This window comes from Rhipicephalus microplus, chromosome X (genome assembly GCF_043290135.1).
Source record: "Rhipicephalus microplus isolate Deutch F79 chromosome X, USDA_Rmic, whole genome shotgun sequence".
NCBI classification, from domain to species: domain Eukaryota; kingdom Metazoa; phylum Arthropoda; class Arachnida; order Ixodida; family Ixodidae; genus Rhipicephalus; species Rhipicephalus microplus.
The window spans coordinates 151567331-151589463 of NC_134710.1; the positions used below are offsets into that span (position 1 = coordinate 151567331).

Here is a 22133-nt window from a genome sequence, read left to right on the forward strand (position 1 = left end):
TTTCTTATAACGAACAAGCAGCGGGACAAGTCACGAAGAAATGAAAAGGAGACAGACGAGCGCACACTTACAATTTATTTATTGAAAATGCATATTAACCTTACATAGCCCTAGCAGGGAGGACGCGTCATTTTTAAAGACAATGTAAAGAAAGAATACGACACAGAGATTTTAATAAATTCCAAGGTTGCGTAGACAGTTGTAGCACGTCGAACGCAGATACGCGATATCTTTACCAGATAGACTCATAGAGAGGTAGCTAATGCGTCGGCTACCTTTACCCTAATATGGAAGACCTTCATTATATTGCGTCTTTTGCATATACTTTCCCTGGAGACAACCGTCGCGCTATTAAAGACGGGTTTGCAATAGTGATGCAAAACTATCGGTATATAATGAATTGTCGATACCATCGATAGTTTCTTTCAAACTATCGATACTGTGAGGAAACTATCGATAGTACCACTGACAATAGACTATTTATTTATTTATTGTGCGCCCCGCCGCGGTGGTCTAGTGGCTAAGGTACTCGGCTGCTGACCCGCAGGGCGCGGGTTCGAATCCCGGCTGCGGCGGCTGCATTTCCGATGGAGGCGGAAATGTTGTAGGCCCGTGTGCTCAGATTTGGGTGCACGTTAAAGAACCCCAGGTGGTCTAAATTTCCGGAGCCCTCCACTACGGCGTCTCTCATAATCATATAGTGGTTTTGGGACGTTAAACCCCACATATCAATCAATCAATTATTTATTGTGCCCTCAAGGTTTTACAGCATTATAGAGGGGAGGGGCAAGAACATTTACAAAAATATAAGATAACATTCCCGCTAAGATACTATCGGCAGTATTACCGATAATGCAATCAAGGAGATTTAAAACGAAATTCTGGAGTGGAGGTTTTGATAAGTTCTTTGCAGCAGAAGTGAAGCCGTCATTCGCCTGGAGTTTCGCTCAAAACATGGGCGTTATAGCGTGATACCCAATTCGACATAATGTGATTTTGTTTTGCAAACGGGAACAGTAACCGAAATATAGAGTAAGAGATTGCTGTTCCTGAAAAAGGTAATGAATCTGAATGGGTTCAGGTAGCTTGATTTCTGATAAAATCTGCCCAGGCTTCAAGACATTCTAAGGATACAAGTGACACTATATAGAACACCATCTGAGCAGTATCTATCCTTGGAAATTACCACTACTAAATTTGTACGGCGTTTGCTGCAGATGCTGATGTTTTTGTGCTGTGCGCGAACGTTCTGCCGTGCCTGGAGTAAGATGGCGAATGCCTAGCTTCACTTTCCAAACAAAATTGTCACTACAGAAGTTTTTTCTTTAATTCATTGAGTGCACTCGATAGAAATATGGATAACCGCTGGTCGTTAAGGGTAACTAACTGGATTCCCAGAGAAGGAAAGCGGGTTAGGTGGAGACAGAAGGTTAGGTGGGCAGATGAGATTAAGAAGTTTGCGGGTAGAAATTGGCAGCAGCAAGCACAGGACCAGGTTAACTGGCGGAACATGGGAGAGGCCTTTGTCCTGCAGTGGACGTAGTCTGGCTGATGAAGATGAAGAAGTTAGAAATATCGGTGGTGCTGTGAGTAACTATGTCGTTGTTGGCTTGCGATATAGAGAAAACATTCATGATAGCTTACAATCAGCAATACTGACTCAGTTTATGAGGAATATCTCGGCGAAAGAAATAATTTCTGCAGCGGGAACGCCAGATCAAGTCCACCCGAAAACCCCAACAATTACTACTTGACATTTATACTTTGAAATGGGAGAATGCAATACAAATTTAAAGCCACGCAGTTCCACCCTATGTAACGGTTTCCTTTCGGCTACAAATGAACAGTTCGACTTAATTATGTGTGAGCGAAACATTCTGCTGAACGAACATGAGCCTGTCAGCCTTCTTGCTCTTGAGCCTACTCCTTCCCCCATCATTCCACACTCGAAGAACGCAGTTCTTCAACTATAGCACTCGCCACCTGACGGCCGCGCCTGGAAACGGCACTAAAAGGGGGAACATTAAAAGGACATATGTTACCACGTTGCGCTCTTCGAGAGGCAGCCGCATAGTTCCTTTATTTTCGCAACGCGCGAGCCTGAAATAGAAGAAAGCGATGTCCAGAGACCATTGCTGTGTGCCACAATGCGTAGTATCGCGGTGGTATGATGGCAACGTATCGTTCTATCCCTCCTCGAAGGATGCAGACGACGTGCTACGAAAAATAACGCAAATCACAAACTTACGCATTGTAAAGAAGGTAAAGGACACTCTACAGTCGTTTGTTCAAATCAATTCGCTCGCGACGACCTCATTGTTCTCGGTGAGTCCCCCATTATTTAGTTTAAAGCACACAGTATAGTTTCGTCTATATCGGCAAGCACTTTGCCCCGCCACGGTGGTCCACGGTGGCTAAGGTACTCGGCTGCTGACCCGCAGGTCGCGGGTTCATATCCCGGCTGCGGCAGTTGCATTTCCGATGGAGGCGAAAATGTCGTAGGCCCGTGTGCTCAGATTTGGGTGCACGTTAAAGAACCCCAGGTGGTCAAACTTTTCGGAGCCCTCCACTACGGTGTCTCTCATAATCATATGGTGGTTTTGGGACGTTAAACCCCACAAATCGATCAATCAATTAGAAGAGCACTTTAGAAAGTTTGCTGTGTTACGTGTGTGACTGTATTTAGCGCATATGTTAGCTTTGTGTGCAAGTTGTAGTGCTACTCATTCTGAAATTTAGCAGCTGTAATTTCTCCCTCTGAACTCGCGCGCGTGTATTTCTTTTATGTTCGCATATATATATATATATATATATATATATATATATATATATATATATATATATATATATATATATATATATATATATATATATATATATATATATATATATATATATTATGTCTGGAAATTTGTAGCATGCGCAGTGTGCATGCATATATCTGCTTTGAATATCAACTACTGGCGACACGAACAAGCAAGTGTCCGGAAACACATGACCTTCTTGATTAGAAACTTAAGAACATAGATTTCGAACTAAAAAAAGGAGCGCAATCATTATAATCGAAACAAGGATTTCCGTTATCTCAATATACACTGGCCCAGACATAGCTCCATTCTATGATAAGTGAATGGTATGTTGCAGCTTTGAAAAAGACAGGTGAACTCAATGGCATACATGCAGTCGGCAGCACGAGTCACAGTGTAGCTACCTCTAAAACTGTTAAGGCCTCGCTTATAGCAGTGTAACAACGCAGCGCAGAAGTGCTAGCAGCTTTTGGAGGGGCCCACTACACATGAGTAGTTGCCTTCTTTAACCTCGGGCTCTCTAGATAGGTTCTTCAACTTGAAGTAAATCTGATGCGGTTCGCCTAAGACGCTGGATGTATGCTCGCACAGTGCCACTATTTCCGCTGTTTGGTGAGTAAAATCCTTTATGACGATGAGAATCAGGCCCGCGGCCACCTACTTTTCGCCTTCGACGAAGCAACGCGATCTGACGCCACAATCAAGAAACTTCAGCCCTGCGCAATGCGAAAGTGCCGTGTTGACCCTGATAAGCTCAACCATCTTTGTTTTTCCGACCGGTGTTGCCAGCACAGGGAGCGTTTTCTGGAGTTGCGAAATGGGTTCGCATAGTTGATTTTATACGATCTATGATAGTGTTATATCAAGCTTACTACCGATATGGCTATCGGTAATTTTTTTTTACTATCGATAGTTTGATAGTGACCCATCTATCGATAGTATCGATAGTGCTATCCATACTTCCGCATTACTAGTTCGCAACTGCGCAGCGGGTTCTTTGGCAGTGATAAGTTATGCTTGGTGGGGCTATATAAGGTTGATACGTATCTTCAATAAATCAAGTACGAGTCTCTTTTTTCTACCTTGGCGGCGTATCCTGCTGCGCAGTTTGCCAGAAGATGATCCCATGCAAACTCACCCAACTTTGTACGCCGGCGTGTTAAGTGCATGCCAATATTTATTCGTCGAGGTCAGTAACCTATTCATGCGCAATTCTGACGCTTCAATAGGCACTGCGCTCACTGGGGCAGATTTTTTTTAATAATCGTGCTATGTATCAACAAAATTTCTAACTCCTGATGTCAGAAATCATACACTTTTTATACGGAGGTCCAAATGCAATCATTGACTTGCAATGAGATGTCCGTAGCTCTCTACTTACAATGGTTAGGAAAATGGCACAAGTTTTTTTTTTCTTATTATACATTTATACATAGTGGCTGGATATATAGTAAGCTCACTGTGTGCGTATCAGATCAGGAAGAAATGTGCTACCGCTGGTATGTTTTCCAGAGTTGAAGCGCATACGGCATAACTGCCCGCTAGCCTAATTGCAGATGTGGAGTTTGTCCAGTTTAAACTTCTGCTCCCCGTATTGGCACCACAGCGTGTGGTTGTGGTTGTAGTCGGCGAGCCCGTTCTTGCCCTGAAAGCGACTCCATTGTGTGGGCGCGCGCTTCTGAAATCTCTGCTTGTTATCGTTCCATCTTACCCTTGGTGTCTCGGCGTGTTTACTGTGTGTGAATCAGCGAACGCAGTGGTGTGCCAATGAGCACCGAGCACGCAAAGTATACGAGCAGCGAGCATGCCAATGGCGTCTCTCCCTCTCTCTCTCTTTATACTCTCAGCAGGAATGCGCTGGAGCGATTTTCGAGGCTAAGCAAACTATTTAGCATACCCTCGCGCTAGCATTTAGTGCTGACATATGTGATGTATATATATCGGGTGTTTCAGAGAACACTTTCGAAAACCGCTGAACATAGGTTCCTCGAGAAAGAAGGCCAATTCACTTAAGAAGCAAGCAGCCAGGTTCAGCCAACGTCAGCAATTGTGAAAAACATGAAAATTGCATAGTTAATCAACTTAAATGGCCCATTAGACCCTTCAATTCGCGACATTTGGCGGTTACGGACCGCGGCGAGCTCGCATACAGAGCAATGACATTGCAGTATGTGCTTCTAAAGCAAAGAAAAAAGTCAATTTCTGAAGCCCTGAAGGCAGCAGAGGTCTGGTGTCACTTTCTGCATGGAACCGAAACTCGGTGCATGAGAAGCGACGGATTGAAGTCTCGAACAAGTGTAGTTTCCGCTGGTTACGAGTTGCAATGACTGCAACGGCCGATTTGAAATGTACATGCGGTTTTCCCCAGCTGGCTCAAACCAAGCGGGCGCGGGTAACTAGCCTCCTTCTTGCACCCTGCCAATAAGCAACAGACAACACCGCCTGCTGCCTATACTGAGCGTCTACGCTTCCTGACTAGGCAAAAAACGCGTACATTTCAAATTTGCCGCCCCAAACATTGCACCGCGTCCATTCTTGTACAGTGACCACGTCTAACGGACGTTGCATTTGGTCGAGACTTCAATCCGGCGCTCCTCGGGTGCTGACTTTCGTTTTGGGGCAGAAAAAAACTCAGCCTTTTTCGCGTCGCAGGGCTTTAAGCCACGTTTATGTTTTTGTTTATAAAACCAATGTGACATCGTCGTATGCGTGAGTGTAAAATTGTGACTGACAATAACCTTCAAAATTCGCAAAATATAAAGCTAATTAGTTATTTAAATAATTAAACAGCTGTAGCTGACATCTACTATAGACACTTCCTGATGTCCGTCGCAGCTCACAGGTTCCTTCTGAAGAGCTCAGCTTTTTCTGCGAATAACCTTTTCACTGAAACACTCAGTATATATAAAGGAAGTATCTATTAACACTGTTAATATTCATTTTTTTTGTTTTAACCCCGACCACGCAATTCATGTTGGAAGGAAAAAATCAGTCAATCGTCAGCACTAAATACGTCACCACTTAATGATGCTCTCGGAAATAATATCTGCCAGTGTTCGTTGCACTTTGAGTGTACATCCGGTTGAATCCGCTGCTGCCGGTGCGTTCGCTCATGTCGTTTCTGTTGGCGTTTCTCCCGAAACAACGTTAGAAAAGGTGTGAGCTGTGTCTTTTTAGTATTTTGCTTGAATAACTAGAATTCGGTACGAAATTTAGTTCGCAAAAAGCAGGCAAAATATGAATTTTTTTTAAGATAGCGGCGGCAGCGGCGGCAGGATGGGGCAGAACGAATGTGAATATCTTCGACGCGCGCGGTCGTGGTTTACAGGCCGCTCTGGCGTTCTCGTTTTCCCTTCACTTCTCAAGTGTGAGCCCGCCATTTGTGCTCTCACGAATCATCAGTCTTATAAGTGCGCGCGCAGGAGAGACCACGCTCTGTGGAGGCGGCACTGAAGGCAACGCTAGAGGCGACGACCTTGAGAGCACGCCCAATGCTAGAGTCACTGTATATGCTCCTTTAGGCATCATATACAGTTACTCTATCCAACGCGAGACCTTCACGCTGACTGACTGCAGATGATGAAAACGCGCTGAAGGTACGAAGCTCTGAGGACCACCAAACGGTATGTTGTATAGAAATGGCTTGCCATTAGCACTCTGGACCACGTACGCTATAGCATACGTTGTCCAATTACCCAATATGCCACTTATACGTGGCGTATTAGTTGGCGCCGCATGCTGTGGTTGAAGAGATTGCTGGTTCGACGACTCACGACATATTTTTTTTCCTCTTCATTTTGTTTCTTCGCAGTGTGTTGAATTATATTTTTCAGAGTCATATCCGCGGCGAAAATATGTCAGGGGAGTTTTGGTGGACCCCGGCAACACTTTCGTGTTAAAAAGATGAGGAGGTAGATGAAGGAAATACAGGAAGGTGAATCAGACGAGCATCCGGCTTGCTATCCTATACTGGTGGAAGGGGACTGAAGAATGAAAAGAGAAATAGAAAGAAGAGAACATAATAAAAAAACACATGAGCGTAAGACTGCTGCGTTCGATAGTAGTGCACGCAGGAGTTCCGGCGTGTCATGTTCCACTGTAGATTACGGTTCATAGTTCCTACTGAACCACGGTTTGCAAGCACTGGACATAGAACATCCAGTAACTGTTGTACGGCCTTAGCGTGTGGCGACTTCAGCCAGCCGATGAACACTCGAAGTGTGTTTACCAGAGATTTAAGAACTGTCAGGATTGATTTGTCTTCTTCAGGCAGCTTGTTGGTCTGACACCCAGGATTCACTCTTGCCGAAGTGCGCTGTGAATACGCATGTCGCTGAGACTTCGGCAACGGAGGCCAAGCTGTGTCAGTTGTGTCCATGGTGTTGTTGTCTTAACCGACTGTCACTGATCCATGTGCCTGCGACTTTGGCAATGTAGGCCAAGTGGAATCTGCAGAAAACATGCCTTTCATTGCATTATGCTTCATACTATGCCGAGTACAATCTGGGTGGAAAAGGAGATGGGGAAGCAGGGCGTCGAATGGGCGCTGCGGATGCAGAGGCATTGGATTTTTCTGGCGAACTTCGGCGCCGAAGGCGCCTTTGTCTGATGGTTGCGGTGGCCTCGCGATGCGATGTATGGTCTCTCGCCATTTGTCTCAATATAGCTACCTTAAATTTCATTTTTGGGCAATCCTTTGAAGAAGCTTCGTGGGGTCCATTGCAATTGGAACGCTTGAGAACCATTGGCTTTACAACTGTCCACGGAATGAGTTTCAGCGCAGCGAGACCATACTCGCTTGACATCGCGTACGCTGCTCACGTGGCCGAGCTTCATGCAGTTGTCACATTGCAGTGGCTTCGGCACAGAAGGTCTTAGTGTCAGAAGGGGCCCACCTTCACGTGCGAATGTAGAGAGTCGCCTCTGAAATCTCTTTTCACGCAGCGTGAGGTACCCAAACGAGCAACCTTGACGATGACACTAGCCTCATTAGCTAGGTTGGCCAGGCCATTCAAGTCGGAGCTGAGAATGACAGCGTCAAGATCGAAGATGACAGCAGTGACGACGTTGGAGCCCATCTGGATATAGGAGCGGAAGTTGATACCATCCAACTCTGTGACGTTGCATAGTATGTTCAGTGCGGCAGCATGCGAAACATCAGTTGCCATGACATTCACTCTGATGCCAATGGTTTTGCCCGGTACCATTCTCTCAAGCAACGCCGAAACAGATTGCCTGTGTAGGCGCTTCATGTTGCCGTTGGGTTCAGCAGGAACGAAAATGATGGTGTTGGCCTCGGGCCCTCACGGCGCACGTTCATTTGGTGTGTTCGGGTGAGAAGAGGCCCAGGTGTTACGTCCTTTCGCCTTTCGGCTCGTTACAACTTCGAAGTCATCGTCAGATGGCTCCTCACTTGTCAGTGAGTAGACATATCATTATCCTCGCTGTCGCAGTACTATAGGAACCCGTCCGCTTCATGGATGTGGACGCTACGGACGCTGCGGGACCTGGCAGGTATCCTAACCGGTCCTGGTGCATCACTGATGAATGCAGCAGTAGACTTCACGGGGTTCACATGTTACTGCGCAAAAAAAGGCAAGAGATCTTCGAGGAGCGTACCGCTATAGGCACACACTTCGTCATCGTACACCCCAGCGATAAAAGAAGCACACAACACGCCTGCGACTACAATCACTGCCAATTCTGATGGGCAGTGATTCTAGTGACAGCTCCTCATTACTTGTCATTATCTTTTACAATACCCGAGAAAATGCCCTCGTCGCCCAGTCTGCACACATGTCTTGCCGAGAATTTGAGGGTCTGGCGCAGTACTCTACGAGTAGTATCAGTAGTAGTAGTAGTACAAATCTTCATTATATACACAAACCAGACATGCTAGAACTCCAGTGCCCTGTAGGAAGTATACAGGGTGAAGAGCGTAGTATGTTCGGCAGGGTGGTGCCCCTATTCCAGGCCCCCACTGGCACGAGCTATCCGTTCAGCTCTGTAGAGCAGTCGCAGCTGATCTACCAGGGCTGGGCTACGAGCGATTTGTGAAAACACGATAGTTGAGGCCCCCACTGGCACGAGCTATCCGTTCAGCTCTGTAAAGCAGTCGCAGCTGATCTACCAGGGCTGGGCTACGAGCGATTTGTGAAAACACGATAGTTGAGATACTCGACTGACGTTATCCTCTTTTAAAACTAGTGTCTGCAGTAGCTATACTTGCTTAGCTATACAGTTACATTACCTCAGACAAGAAAGAACGTTTCTTTTTTATTTATTTGTTTTGTCTTTAGAGAATAAAACGTTGAAGTGAGGGCGTACAGGTATCCGGACAGAGAGCATGCACACGCAGCCAGTGACGAAGGGGAACGTGAAATTGATGAAGCCTTTCTGATTCTCGAGGCACGAGACATTGAACGAGTGCACTCCCTCCACTAATTACTACATAGTGAACATTTGTGTCTTTTGAGCTGAAGCACGCTCTTGGATAAGTATGTAAACAGTTACTTGAACTTTGGAAGAAAAAAAAAACGAGTCACCTTTCAACCTATTTTTTTCACCGCATCTTTTTTTCGCCCTCCCTTCTGTCTTCTTATATTCATGCGACTGTACTACATGCTGTGTGGTCGCCTTTATTTCTTTGGGTGTTTTGCTCCCAAAAGACATATTTGCCTTGTCAGAAGTAATATTTCACATTTCACCAAGCAGCCACACTTTCGCAGCTAACCGTCATCCTTCTCCGAGCGTGCCTTGGACAGCGTGCAGGCCAGCAGCAAACGGGTACTCGGCGGCTGTTACATCAAATGCTTGCGCTTGCCTATGAAAACGTGCTTCCATCCAGCGGCCCTGCCTGTAATACACGCCTGCAACGTATAATTCGTATATTATTTGTAGTGATTTGTAGTGTTGACCCTGACACCTTTCAAATGCACTCAACGAAGGTCTATAGGCAAGTTCCATATAGGCGAAATTCGCTTAAATCAACTATACGTAATAAATTTGGATATACCGCTCACTGAATGAAGCATCGCTGCTGGTTTTGTGTATAATTAAGCCTTCTTTTCCAATACTACGTTTTAAAGGCGGAACTTTTCGTTCGCTAGTATTACTTAGCACTGACCGACCACTTTGAAGCCCAACATGCCCAGTGTCATGATCGGTCAAAGTTCCATCTTACGAATAATTCTAAGGGTTCGCTTTGCGCCGCCAGAAAAGGCAATGCATGCGCCGCACGGAAGCTCTTTAATTCACGCAGCGGGTGCACTCAAGATGCGCTCGCACTTCTTCATTCGTAAGTCCATGTCTCACAGTGCAGTTTTCATAATTCCTGCTGCTGATGATGCCGTGTCGTTTGCTAAGGTGAGGCTCACGAACCCACGTGGCTAGCGCATATTTACAACCCTAAACGGGTCACGAGTCGTTCATTCGTTGAAGGACTGGACGAAAGAAGATTGAATCAAATTGCTCGCTCAGTGGCGACTCGTAAATCTCGCGGCAGGCGCCAAATTGTCTCTTCTCCCTCTTTGGGATGACAGGAGTAAACACGGTCGGGCTCTGCAGCTCGGCACAGAGCCCGAGGACGAGCTACACTCGCGCGAGGCGCTGCAGCTCTCCTCTATGAGCGACGCTTCTGAGACGTGACGCGATGCACGACACTGCAGGGTGCTTTACGTAACGGGAACTAAAACACATAAAATGGTCGTATAGGTGACAGTGGCCAGGCCATACTGCCTGTCATTTCGAGCAACTTGTCATTTCGAGCAACTCTTTATGGCTTCTTAATTATGCATCGTTATGTAAGGTTTGCGAGGTCAATGATCTTTGTGTTTTATTTGATGGCGCCTTGCACTTTTCTGCTGCTGCTAAGCACGCTGCTGTGCGGGGTCTTGGCTGCACAAACTATAGAGGATTAAATTCTGCTATAAACTTCCGCAATTGTACGAAACAATCTGTCTTCCCCAATTTGAGTATACGTCTGTCATCTGGAATGCCATTTTCAAATGTCCAAGTAACACCATTAATTGTATCCAGAAAATTATGCGAGGCACATATAACCATGAATTGGCGGGAAAAAATGGGTGCGCGCAAACTACATAAGATACGTCCTAGCGAAATCACACAGCGGAAAGTTTTATAGCTATCATTTTACGAGAACTTATTTTGAATCTCGTTCAATAGCACTAAAGTGCTAATGCTATGTGATATATCGGATTATTGTTGCTGCCCCCACTTTACTGCTGTTGAAATCGCTATTGCCAATGATCTGGTATTTATTTTCGAGCTCGTTCGCAGTATCATATCCTGCCCTGAACTGTTCAGTTGTAATGCTTTTCCAATCAACATTTTCAGGTACCCAGCTGCCTCGGCCAACACCCAATTGTCCGCAGGATTACAGAGTCTTTGTGATGCTTAGTTTGTTTACATCTGTGTGCTTTATAGCTGGCCGTCATTGTTTTTTTCTCCGAACGTTGCGCTGTTATAACATAGTGTCACACATAGAACTAGCCACGTTAATTTCCTTCTTCCAGCCGACCAATTGGAGTTCTACGGAAACCACCCAGGAAAGGCATTGGTTCCGGTTTCGATTCTCAGACCAGGGAAAATTTCTCGGCAACTAATAAGCTTGTTTTTCTGAGAATTTAGTTGTGTTTTCTTCTGGCTGCGTGCAAACGTGTGGTTGTATACTTTTTTTTTTACCTTGTGCAGTATTGTATAATTGTATCCATCACTGCTCTTTTATTTTGCACGTATTGTATTATTGCATCTTGCCGGGTTCTCCTGACTTTTTGTGTTTTAATTTCCCCTCTGTTTTGTATGCATTTCCTTCTGTAGACATGTATTTTTTGTAAACTTCATTATTGGAATTCATTTTTGCGTGCGCTAGTAATGACCTTATGGAAATTTCTGCTCACGTTGATTGACTAAATAATCGACTGAGCGATTACATGCAATGAGCAATTGAAGTGATTTAGTAATTAATAAATAATTAGGCAATTAAGCAATTAATTATTTATTTAATTATTAATTATTGATTGATTGATTGATTGATTGATTGATTGATTGATTGATTGATTGATTAATTGATTGATTGATTGATTGATTGATTGAACCTTTCTTCACAGGTGGCATTCTGACTTTGTCTTCTGAAAGCAGGATAGCCGCGTGAAAAGACAAGTTTGCAAGCGCAGTTGCGAAAAATTGTGCTCTTCGAATTCTCTAAGTACTCAAAAACAAACACTTATAATTTTGAAAAATTAAGGTAGTATAAAAACTCACTAGAGTCCCTTGTACATTTATTTATTAGGACTCGAAGGCAAAGGACGTCTTAGACTTTTCCTTCGCAGTCGGTGTATTGATCCCCCGCCTCCACCTCCGAAAGCTTTCGGTACGAAGGGCTTTGCATTACCTCCAAGATTCGAGGCCTGGTAAGCTTTCTGCAGCCCGTCTGGTTCTGCAGTGCACTGCCTCTGTGACCAGCATACCTTTGATCAGGCTCAGATGACACATTATGTCACAATCATGTGACGTTAAGGTATGTGACGTTATAGTGACATTATTATGGCATCATTTAGTGTTGTGTGATGGTGATTTTGGCATAACTTGAGTGTCTCGTGAGGCATGCCTTTGCCTTGGAAAATTTCAGGACAGAATTGAACACTGATCCACTAGTCATATGCGCCTTTTGCGAAACACTCAGTAGTTCTTATAAAGCAGTACGAAAGTCGCACATGGTGTGCATTTTGTCTTCGCGACTACGAATATCTTCTGTATACATTGCTTTGAAATGTCACAAAGCTTCCGATATATTCTAGCGCCGTATAGACGTGGAAGCCTTCAGGTGATTGTGCAGGTAAATGCGTAAACGAGTGAACACGTGTAGTTGCTATTTGAGTACGTTGGAACGCTTTTCAAAGAGTGCGACATGTTCAGAAGGTTTCAAGTGTTATTGCAAGTAAAGAAGAGAGAGCTTGGGGGTAAAAATCACTTGCACAGGCGTCAGATATGGTTGAACGCCCTGCGACATGCAAGTTTTCAACTCATCGACAACTTATTCACAAGAAACTATGCCAGGGAACGGCAAGGCAAAGCAGATAAGCAGAACAGACAACGTTATGCTACTACTGTTAGTAGGATGATTTTGAAGGAATTAAACATAGAACAATAATTCAGAAAAGAAACAAACATAGACTCCTCAAGGAACGCGAGTTCTTTAACTGACATGCGGCCAGAGTCATCATAAGGAGGCAATCACTGTGGCGATCAGGCCTGGATATCTGGTCTGTTTTGCGTAACAATAACGGAAGCTGCAGCTGAAAAATAGGTTGTGGGGGAAGGGATTTAGCCGGAGCATCCGAACATGCTGCATTCGTCAGATATCAGAGGCGTAGACGAAACACAGAGGGACGCATGCTTAGACGCTCGGATAGACGTTGCCTCGGATAGGGGTTACAAGCGCCCGAGCACACACGCGAACCGCTTAATGTGTCAAGCGGCCCCAATTTATGTCCGCATATTACAACGCACCGACTATTTCACAGCAATCTTCAGCTCTCATTCAAAACGAAAATGAAAATGACTATCAATCTTGTTAGATAAGTACGGACTTCAGAGCCACGTGCACATAAGGAACAACAACGTCCATTGAATGCTATCTGAAGGCAACAGAAAACAATAATGTAAACGCGTGAGCTTTTGCACGCTACTGAATATATGGTCAGCCCAACCTAGAAGTATAGTTATAGCGTAACTACGGAAGCGAAAAAACTATAGGATAAAAAAGAGCGCCCCCCCCCCCCCGCCGCGGTGGTCTAGTGGCTAAGGTACTGCTGAACCGCATGTCGCGGGATCGAATCCCGACGGCAGTGGCTGCCTTTTGGATGGTGGCGCAAATGCTGTATGTTCGTGTGCTCAGACTTGGGCGCACGTCAAAGAAACCCACGTGGTCGAAATTTCCGGAGACCTCCACTACGGCGTCTCTCATAATCATATGGTGGTTTTAATTAGGACGTTAAACCCCGCATGTCAATCAGAAAAGAGTGTTGACTTTCGACAATGATTTATAACAGAGTGGTGTACATATATAGTTGAAAAAAGAGAATGGGCATGCGTATAAGGGTGCAGTTAATAACCACTGCGATACAACTTCCGATTAATTCCGGCGCCATACGCCCATTCTCTTTTTTCGCCTATATATGCAAACCACTCCGCTAATAAATCCTTGTTGAAAGTCAGCGCTCTTTTATATCCTTGTTTATTGCTCCCGTAGTTACGCTGTAACTACTTGTAGCTTCCGCTGTTCGTATATTCAATTATGTCATAACAACTTGCCCAAGTTTCCCCGCTTCACATCACACATATACGCAAACACAAGGACGTGCGTACGGACATAAAGACGCGCTTCCGGTGTCTGCATTGGGTCTGGGGCTATACCAATTTTGAGCCACATTTTCTTGGCTGAAGTAGGCAGAGTTGTTGATAAGGGCCTGTGTGGGTTGGCTCATAATGTACTGAGGTAGGTTGATGACTACTTCATCTTTGTTCAAGCACTCGATTTCAGCCACAAGGTAGTATATACAAGTGTTGAAGGTCTTCAGGGAAGAGGGGTTAGGCCTGAAGTTTTCTTTTAAAACCCCCAAAGACCACACCATCCAATTCCTCGACCAGAACCTCGTGTTAGGTGGTTCACACGTGTACTGGAAATACATGCACCGTTCTTCAGAAGCCTTGCTAGATTACTGCTCCGCGCATTTTAAGCGAGTGAAAAATTGGGTTTTCTTTTCCTGCATCCGTTCAGTGGTGACCAAATCATGCCAGCATTTGATGCACGACAGTGCAACAGACCAAGTAAAGAAGCTGTGCGAGGCTGGCTACCCTGAAAGCCGTATTGCCACAGCCAGCCAGAAGTGCCTAATACAGGCTCGCCAGGACAAGAACGCTTGACGAACCAAAAGTTGCCCCAGTGGAGTAGAGAACAAAGTACGCCATCATTTCATATGCTTATGGTATTTCTCATAGACTGAGAAAGCTGGCCTCCCGATACAATGTGGGCATCGTTTTCAACGCGAAGAATAAAATAGGTTCTGTTTTTTCGGCTTTTCACAAGCGCATACACAGCAAAGGATTGCCAAAGCAGTCCACATGCAACATTAACCATAATGTGTCTTTTGTTTTCTGTGTTTCCAACATTGTTTGGCTTATTATTTTCACACGTGGCCAACGCTATAAAGGTCAGATTGGCTGCTGTCTGAGTATCAGGCTAAGGGAGCACCAGATCGCCCTTAAAGGTGCCACATATTCACACCTCGTGCGGCACTGTCGATATTGTGGGTGCATTTCAGAGCTCAGCAAATCTTCCCTTATTTTCCGGCACCACAACAGGATAACAAGACCAGTAATGGAATCCTACCATATCCACGAAAATGTTCCTACGTGCATCAGCCAGCCATCTATTAACCTACTAACTAGTGAAATGGCTCACCTATAGATATGTCTTCGACGCTGAGAACAGACCAGTGGCAGCCAGTCATACGCCTGCCATGAGCTGTGTTGTTTTTGACCTCAGTTGTTTGTTTTTCTCTGTTTTATTGTGCTCATGCGTAAAAGTCACGTGATGCCTTCTTTGTTATGTATTTTTTTAAATTCTGAGGTGATAACTGTCTGCCTGTGTTTTTTTTTTTTGTAGATTGTAGTTCTACGCATGCGTTTCTGTGTTCGGTGTAGGATAAAACAGAGCTCTTTTCTGTGATTAATTTTTTTTGTTTGAAATGAGCGCTTGTTTGTGTAACTCTGCCTCCAGTTTTCTTGTCTGTTTAGGCGCCCTTATTATCACTTCGTTCAAGTATACAAGCTCGCCCGAATTTCAGTGCTTCTATACATGCGCTAATTACGTGCTAAAAAGACAAATGCAAGCCTGCATGCGCCCGAATGCCTTCGAAGCAGCATATGCTTATTAGGGTAAAAAGCGCCAGTACCGTTAAAAGTACGTTTACAACTCTTTCCTGGCGCCAGGCCGTCTATAGTAACTATGACGTTTCATTCACATCCTGGCAACCAACTCAAATGGCTACAAAACCAATCAAGAAGCCCTTAAAATAGCCAAGTTCTTTCGTTAAGGCAAAAAAAAAAACGAAGTAAACGTAATTGAGTCGTCATTGTCACCTTTCTCTCTCCCCCTTTCTCGCTCACTCTCTGAGCACGTGCGCATGGTTCACAGACAAACGCATGTGTGCGTGTGCGTTTTGGTGTTCCTGCGTGTGTCTGTGGCTCGAACGGAGCATAGGATGAACGCAACGTCGATTCAGCGGAAGTCAAATTTCTGACTGGAATCCGGAACTTTTCTTTTTTTGATGTTTCTGGTTTATAGCTTTTATTACGCGAATCGTCAGCAATGGATATGCAAGCTGTGGCGGCTGCAACCCAATTTTGCGTGCATTAGAGCTACACTCCGTAGAATGACACCTCTGGAGAGATTGAAATTGTCAAGTAACGCGCATGAGCAACGCATTTTGCACAATCCATCTACATAACTCTCGAAGCGACAACCTTCGCCATATAACAGTGACGATTCTGTTAATGTAATTATCCGGTTTAACACTGCACGCTTGGCACAGTATGCACGTCTATTGCAAAATTTCGGTTTGAATGCATATTTTTATCATTTGAATAATGTTCACATTTCATCATGTTATGTAGCTAAGTTATGCAACGTGCGTCATAATGTGATTTCTCATACACGTATTTTCTATCTTTTTAATTGATCGAGTGACAGAATTAAGTTATCTCCCACAGTTGAACATGGCAACCAAAAATAACCCTTCTACGGAGTCCCACTGCGGTGGTCTAGTGGCTAAGGTACTCGGCTGCTGACCCGCAGATCGCGGGTTCAAATCCCGGCTGCGGCGGCTGCATTTCCAATAAAAGCGACAATTTTGTAGGCCCGTGCGCTCAGATTTGTGTGCACGGTAAAGAACCCCAAGAGGTCGAAATTCACGGAGCCCTCCACTACGGCGTCTCTCATATTCATATGGTGGTTTTCGGACATTAAACCCGACATATCAATCATCATTAACCCTCCTGCCGAAATAAGAGGAGCAAGGTTTTGCTGCACTTGCAATTACGACCTACTTGTAGATTAATTCTCAAAGCACCGTGCCTCATTGTTACCTCAAAGTAGAAGTGAAGAGGGTGGGCGGGGTACCACTAAAGATGTTTCAGCTGCACACGTGACAACTTTTATAGTGGCGTTCAAATGAACGACACTTTTGAGCAACCAAAGTAAGCACTTGCACCCGCCGTGGTAGCTAAGCGCCACGGTGTTTCACTGATTTAAGCTTAAGGAGGTGGGTTCGATTCTCAGATACGGTGGGCTCATTTCAGCGGATGTGCTAAGGTTGAAGCTCCAACATTCTTAGATTGAAGTACACTTTAAAGAACTACCGGAGGTCACAAGTCATCTGCAGCTTCCCACTACGGCGTGCGTCAGAAAAATATTGTGGTTTTAGCATACGAAACCTCACAATATGTATTTAACATTCATGTGAATATATATCAATACATTTGTTAGGTTATAGGGAGGGTTACACTGCAATGAAGCTGCTCAGTGAACTAATCCACTGGGGACTGTTGAATCGGGGTCTCTTTTTACGTTGTCACGAAGAAAGAAAAAATATTGACAGATCCCACTTACAGTGCGAATCGTTCATATGCGAAGCACGAATCAGGAAGGTTGATCTGTCACTTTAAAATCAGCACAGCGTTACGAGGCCGACGTAAATAATGCCGTACATGACTTCCATGCAATGATTATCATGTTTGAACGTGTCATTTGCCTCCGTCGTCTATTCACGTCACGTGATACAAAATTTGGTATGTGGAGCTAGGGAAACGGCCGCGAGCACGCTATGAGCGTATCATGCAGTCATGTTTTACATGACACACATGTCATGATTATCATGCTTGGACGTGTCATTTATCTTCATCATCTATTCACGTCACGTAAAGTCAAATTTGGTATATGTATAGAGCTAGCGAAACGGCTACGAGCCGCCATGTTTTACTTGACACGCATATCATGAATATTATGTTTGGACGCGTCGCCCGCCGCGGTGGTCTAGTGGCTAAGGTACTCGGCTGCTAACCCACAAATCGCGGGATCAAATGCCCGCTGCGGCGGCTGCATTTTAGATGGAGGCGAAAATGCTGTAGGCCAATGCGCTCAGATTTATTTGGGTGCACGTTAAAGAACCCCGGGTGGTCGAAATTTCCGGAACCCTCCATTGCGGTGTCTCTCATAATCATATGGTGGTTTGGGGACGTTAAGCCTCACATATCAATCAATCATCATCATGTTTGGACGTGTCATTTACCTTCGTCGTCTATTCACGTCACGTGATACCAGATTTGGTAAATTTGGAGCAAGGCGAAACGGGCGCGAGCGTGCTATAAGCGTAGCTTGTACTCATGTTTTACATGACACGCATACCATGAATATCATGTTTTTACGTGCACGAAGAAAAAAAAGGCTGCTCTGGGCTATTTCATTGGTTTTACTTCATTGTACCTTATTATATTAAAAGGTGTAATCAAAGGGTTTCATTTTCGTAGCTGAAAGTAATGGCTCCAGGTACGTGCTCAAAATATTGCAATTCAAGCCTACACACTGCATATACCCATAATTTGCTATGACCTCGGTACACCTGCTTGAGCTACCGAGTGCTCGGGTGAATATTTGCGCCGAGGCACCAATGAGCGATTTACTGACAGCTCTTTCGTGGTGCTGAGAGCAATTTGTTCTGTGCCTTTTCACGTGTAGTTAAGAGCTGATATCACCAAACCGCGCCATCAGAGGGTGTACATGTTGTCATATTATGGAACGAATTCTCCGAAGGTCATTTCTCCTCAGGACTTTCGTGCGATGTGGCCGCGCCTCTCAACTCTGCGACGCGCAGTATTGTTGCAGCAAGTTGAATAACTTTATCCAGCTTGCGGACGAAAGGCACGCTAAAAGTATTCATTTTACGCCTAATTCGGTCGTCGAAGTTGTTCACATCTTGTTCAAAGCATTCAAACGGGCCTGCGGGCGGAAGTAGCACCCTGCCGTTAAAGCGGGGTCGTGTCAGGGCAACGCTACGGCGCATAGCAAACAGAGATGTGAAACGTCGCAGCATCAAGGGAGCTCATTTGGTCGCCCACGGTGCAAGAAACAAAAGGACAACCGCGGCGCCTTGCGGCCTCGGCGCTACGGATTGCGTCCACCGACAGCACCAAAATAAACTCCTCAGAACAAGCCCTTTGCCAAGTGATCAGTCACTGCTGCGGCCACAGTGCAAGCGCGTTGTGCCACCCTCGACGCGCTTAATTTAACTACGAAGAACGAAAATCGCGTATTGACGTGACTCTTGTTCTTTAGAACGCATTCCGTGATGTATAACACAGGTCGCATTAATTCGATCACTCAAGTCATAGTTGCAGTTTTCTTCGTTTCGGGAGTTGTATATCAATATATAAATCCTGCTTCATGTACAGTCGTACGCGAATAATACAGTATAGCGTATATCACATTTTCTAGATCATCAGTAAGCGAGAGCGTTTACATGCGCTGCACTCTCCGTCGTCCGAGGCAATCCGCAACATGTTTCCAGTGGGTGCCTTTGCATCGGTGTGTGGGTCAGAATACACGCTGACAGCCGCCTCATTTTTTCTATCTACCTATAGGCGATGCGCCAGCATTCACATACACCACGCTTTCGAAGTGTGGCAGCTTGGTTCTAGTTGGTATGACATGACGATAGTTATAGCGCGAGAACGCAACGACGACACAGAGACAAGAAGGACGCGAAGGACACGTAGCACTCGTGTCCTTCTTGTGTCTGTGTCGTCATTCTGTTCTCGCGCTATAGAACTATCACCACGCTATAGCCGACTTACCCACCTCGATCCCCTGACGCATTGATACAATTCGTCTTCCCAGCGCATTACCACCTGATTTACATAGATGAGTTGTCCACTTGTCACACTCATGCCAACGCGCCTGTTAGCCTTGTTTACGTGAATCATGATGTCTATGATTATAACGTCAAGACCATTTAACTCACGTTGATGATGATCGAATCAAAATAAGCTCGTGCTCTTCGCATAACACAGGCACATGGTGAGCTTGCGCACATACATTAACTAATAATAACAAACTTGGAGCCACCTGGATAATGGTTATCCTCGATGATATAGATTGCGTTCACATAAAAACAAGCAGCGTCAACGGGTTCCTGCATATGTAGGCGCTGTTTGGCATAGTTAGTTGCACATGAACGACCTGTCATGTCTTGTGGGCAACTAAGATGAGCTTGTGTAAAGTGGTTTGCTAGAGTACACCACGTGCAAGAAAGAGGAAAATATGAGGCGCGAAAGGGGTGAAAAAGGAAACCGTGCACTTCCGCGATACAATAAACACGTGCACCCATGGCTTATCTCGTGTGTTTGTGACGTTCCGTCCTTTTTGTAGCTGACTTATTGCCATGTCCGTAACACGAGCAGTCTGGCAAGTCATCACTTGAGAAGCCGATTAGAATGCGTTAAGTATGCAATCGGGCCAATGGTGTAATTTTGCATTAAGGCATACATACAGAAGAACAAGGAGAGAACCCTGGAATGACGACGCATCCAGGTGGTTCTTTCCTCGTTCTGGACTCTGGTGGCACACGGCGGGGTCGCTGTGGCCCATTCGCGGTAGGGAACCCTGTCGTACTCACGTAGGAGCCAGTCCTTCTGGACATTTCATTGAGCGCTGGTCGCGCGTTGGAGGACGATGGTGCAGCGGCGGCAGCAAGAGAAGGAGGCGCGGGCGGCGCCGCCGCTCATCAGGCCCTGTCAGGTCGCGCGAAAGGCGCGTCTTGGCGCTGTCGGCGACGCAGGCCCGTGTCCCGTGCAGTGGACGTCGTGCACCGCGCACTGGCACGCGGGATGGCTCCAGAAGCACACGGTGTAGCAGCGAGTCCGCAGCGCGCCGAGATTTGGATCAAAGGCTCCACTGGTGCTCGAGTCGCGCAAGTCTCCGGCCGGGTGTATTTCGGGAACCCCGTGTTCGAGGGCGCTTGCATCGGAAAGCGTCGCTCGCGGTACCAGAGAGGAGGCGCGCGCACCCACTTTTTGATTCCCTGTTGCTCACGCGAAAGCCTCCTACCCTCCCCACACCCGGAGCCAACACTTTTTGGACGCTTTTGTTTTGCGCGCTCTCTCTTGGGCTTCTAATTTTGGACTAACGTGGCTCTTGGTTTTCTTGCGAGAAAAACGGCGCTCTAGCGACGCATATCCGGCCGGCGGCATTGCGCCTTCGCAGGGAAGAAGTGAGAAACGACGAACCCTTTCCGGCCGCCGCAAGCACCGCCTCGGCCGGCATCAATGGGCGACAGCAAGTGGCGGCCGCCGCCGGATCGCGTTTCCCTCTGACCCGGGACTTGATTCAGTGCAGGAACCGCGACACGAGACACGCGCCAAGCAACGACCCCGCCACGACAGCCTGCCTATGGATTCAAGCACTAGCTGACGGACCGGGAGGCCTGACGAGCCGGACGGACGTCTGAAGCACGGTGAAATGCGTCAAGTGCGCTCTGAGGTCCACTTTCTTCATTGACCTTGTACGCAAGGAGCTAAACAAGCAGACCGTGACCATTTTACCAGTCGTTCCTCCTCTTTCAGCTAACCTGAAAAGAATATACGAGAACAATAAATCAGCCAAGACTCCAGCCACGTGATGTGTATGCGCGAAAGTGAGGGGGAAAAAATTGGCCCCGCATCTGCATGTTACATGCAAATGTCGTCACAAGACGATAGTCTTGCGTAAGGAGAGGGTGAACAAAGCATTCATTTGATGTTCCGCGCAAGAAAATCGTTGAATGGTATTCTGGAGGCGCTGCGTTAGAGTGCCTCGAGCGTGCAGCGGAGGCGAACGAGCGCATCAAGTCACGTCACACGTGATACATGAGCGCTATCTGGCAGTTATCCTAAAAAACGGAGCGCGCCGCGTGCGCGCCCATCTCTGAGGCGATAAGGGGTAGAACGCAAGGCGACGGGTAGATGCCACCACCGTATCGTCTTAGCAAAGCGTCGGAAACACTTGCCTTTTCGTGCAAGCGTTGCATGGTCAGCGCAGCGTGACAAACGCTGTGGTACTTAGAATTACATATGTATGCCTTTTCTGGTAAAAGACACACATACAGAATATTGACGTGCCTCAAATATGCACAATATTTGCTTTTTAGTTGACAATCGCACAAGTATGAATACAACCTTGATCAACATTGGTGGGTGCTGTGGATGGGGTCG

At 45.9% G+C, this 22133-nt stretch overlaps 1 protein-coding gene across 2 annotated transcripts in view; it reads right to left on the reverse strand.

Moving 5' to 3' along the window:
- The window catches only part of LOC119177032 (uncharacterized), a 220303-nt gene extending 199456 nt beyond the window's left edge, over nt 1–20847 (reverse strand). The window contains exon 1 of one of the 2 annotated variants that reach the window (XM_075878002.1): nt 20561–20836. In XM_075878002.1, coding sequence (XP_075734117.1) covers nt 20561–20584 — 24 coding nt within the window. In that variant the 5' untranslated portion in view covers nt 20585–20836. Of the gene's footprint in view, nt 1–20560 lie in introns of both variants that reach the window. The other variant, XM_075878003.1, reaches the window with a different exon arrangement.
- Nucleotides 20848–22133: the final 1286 nt, after the last annotated feature.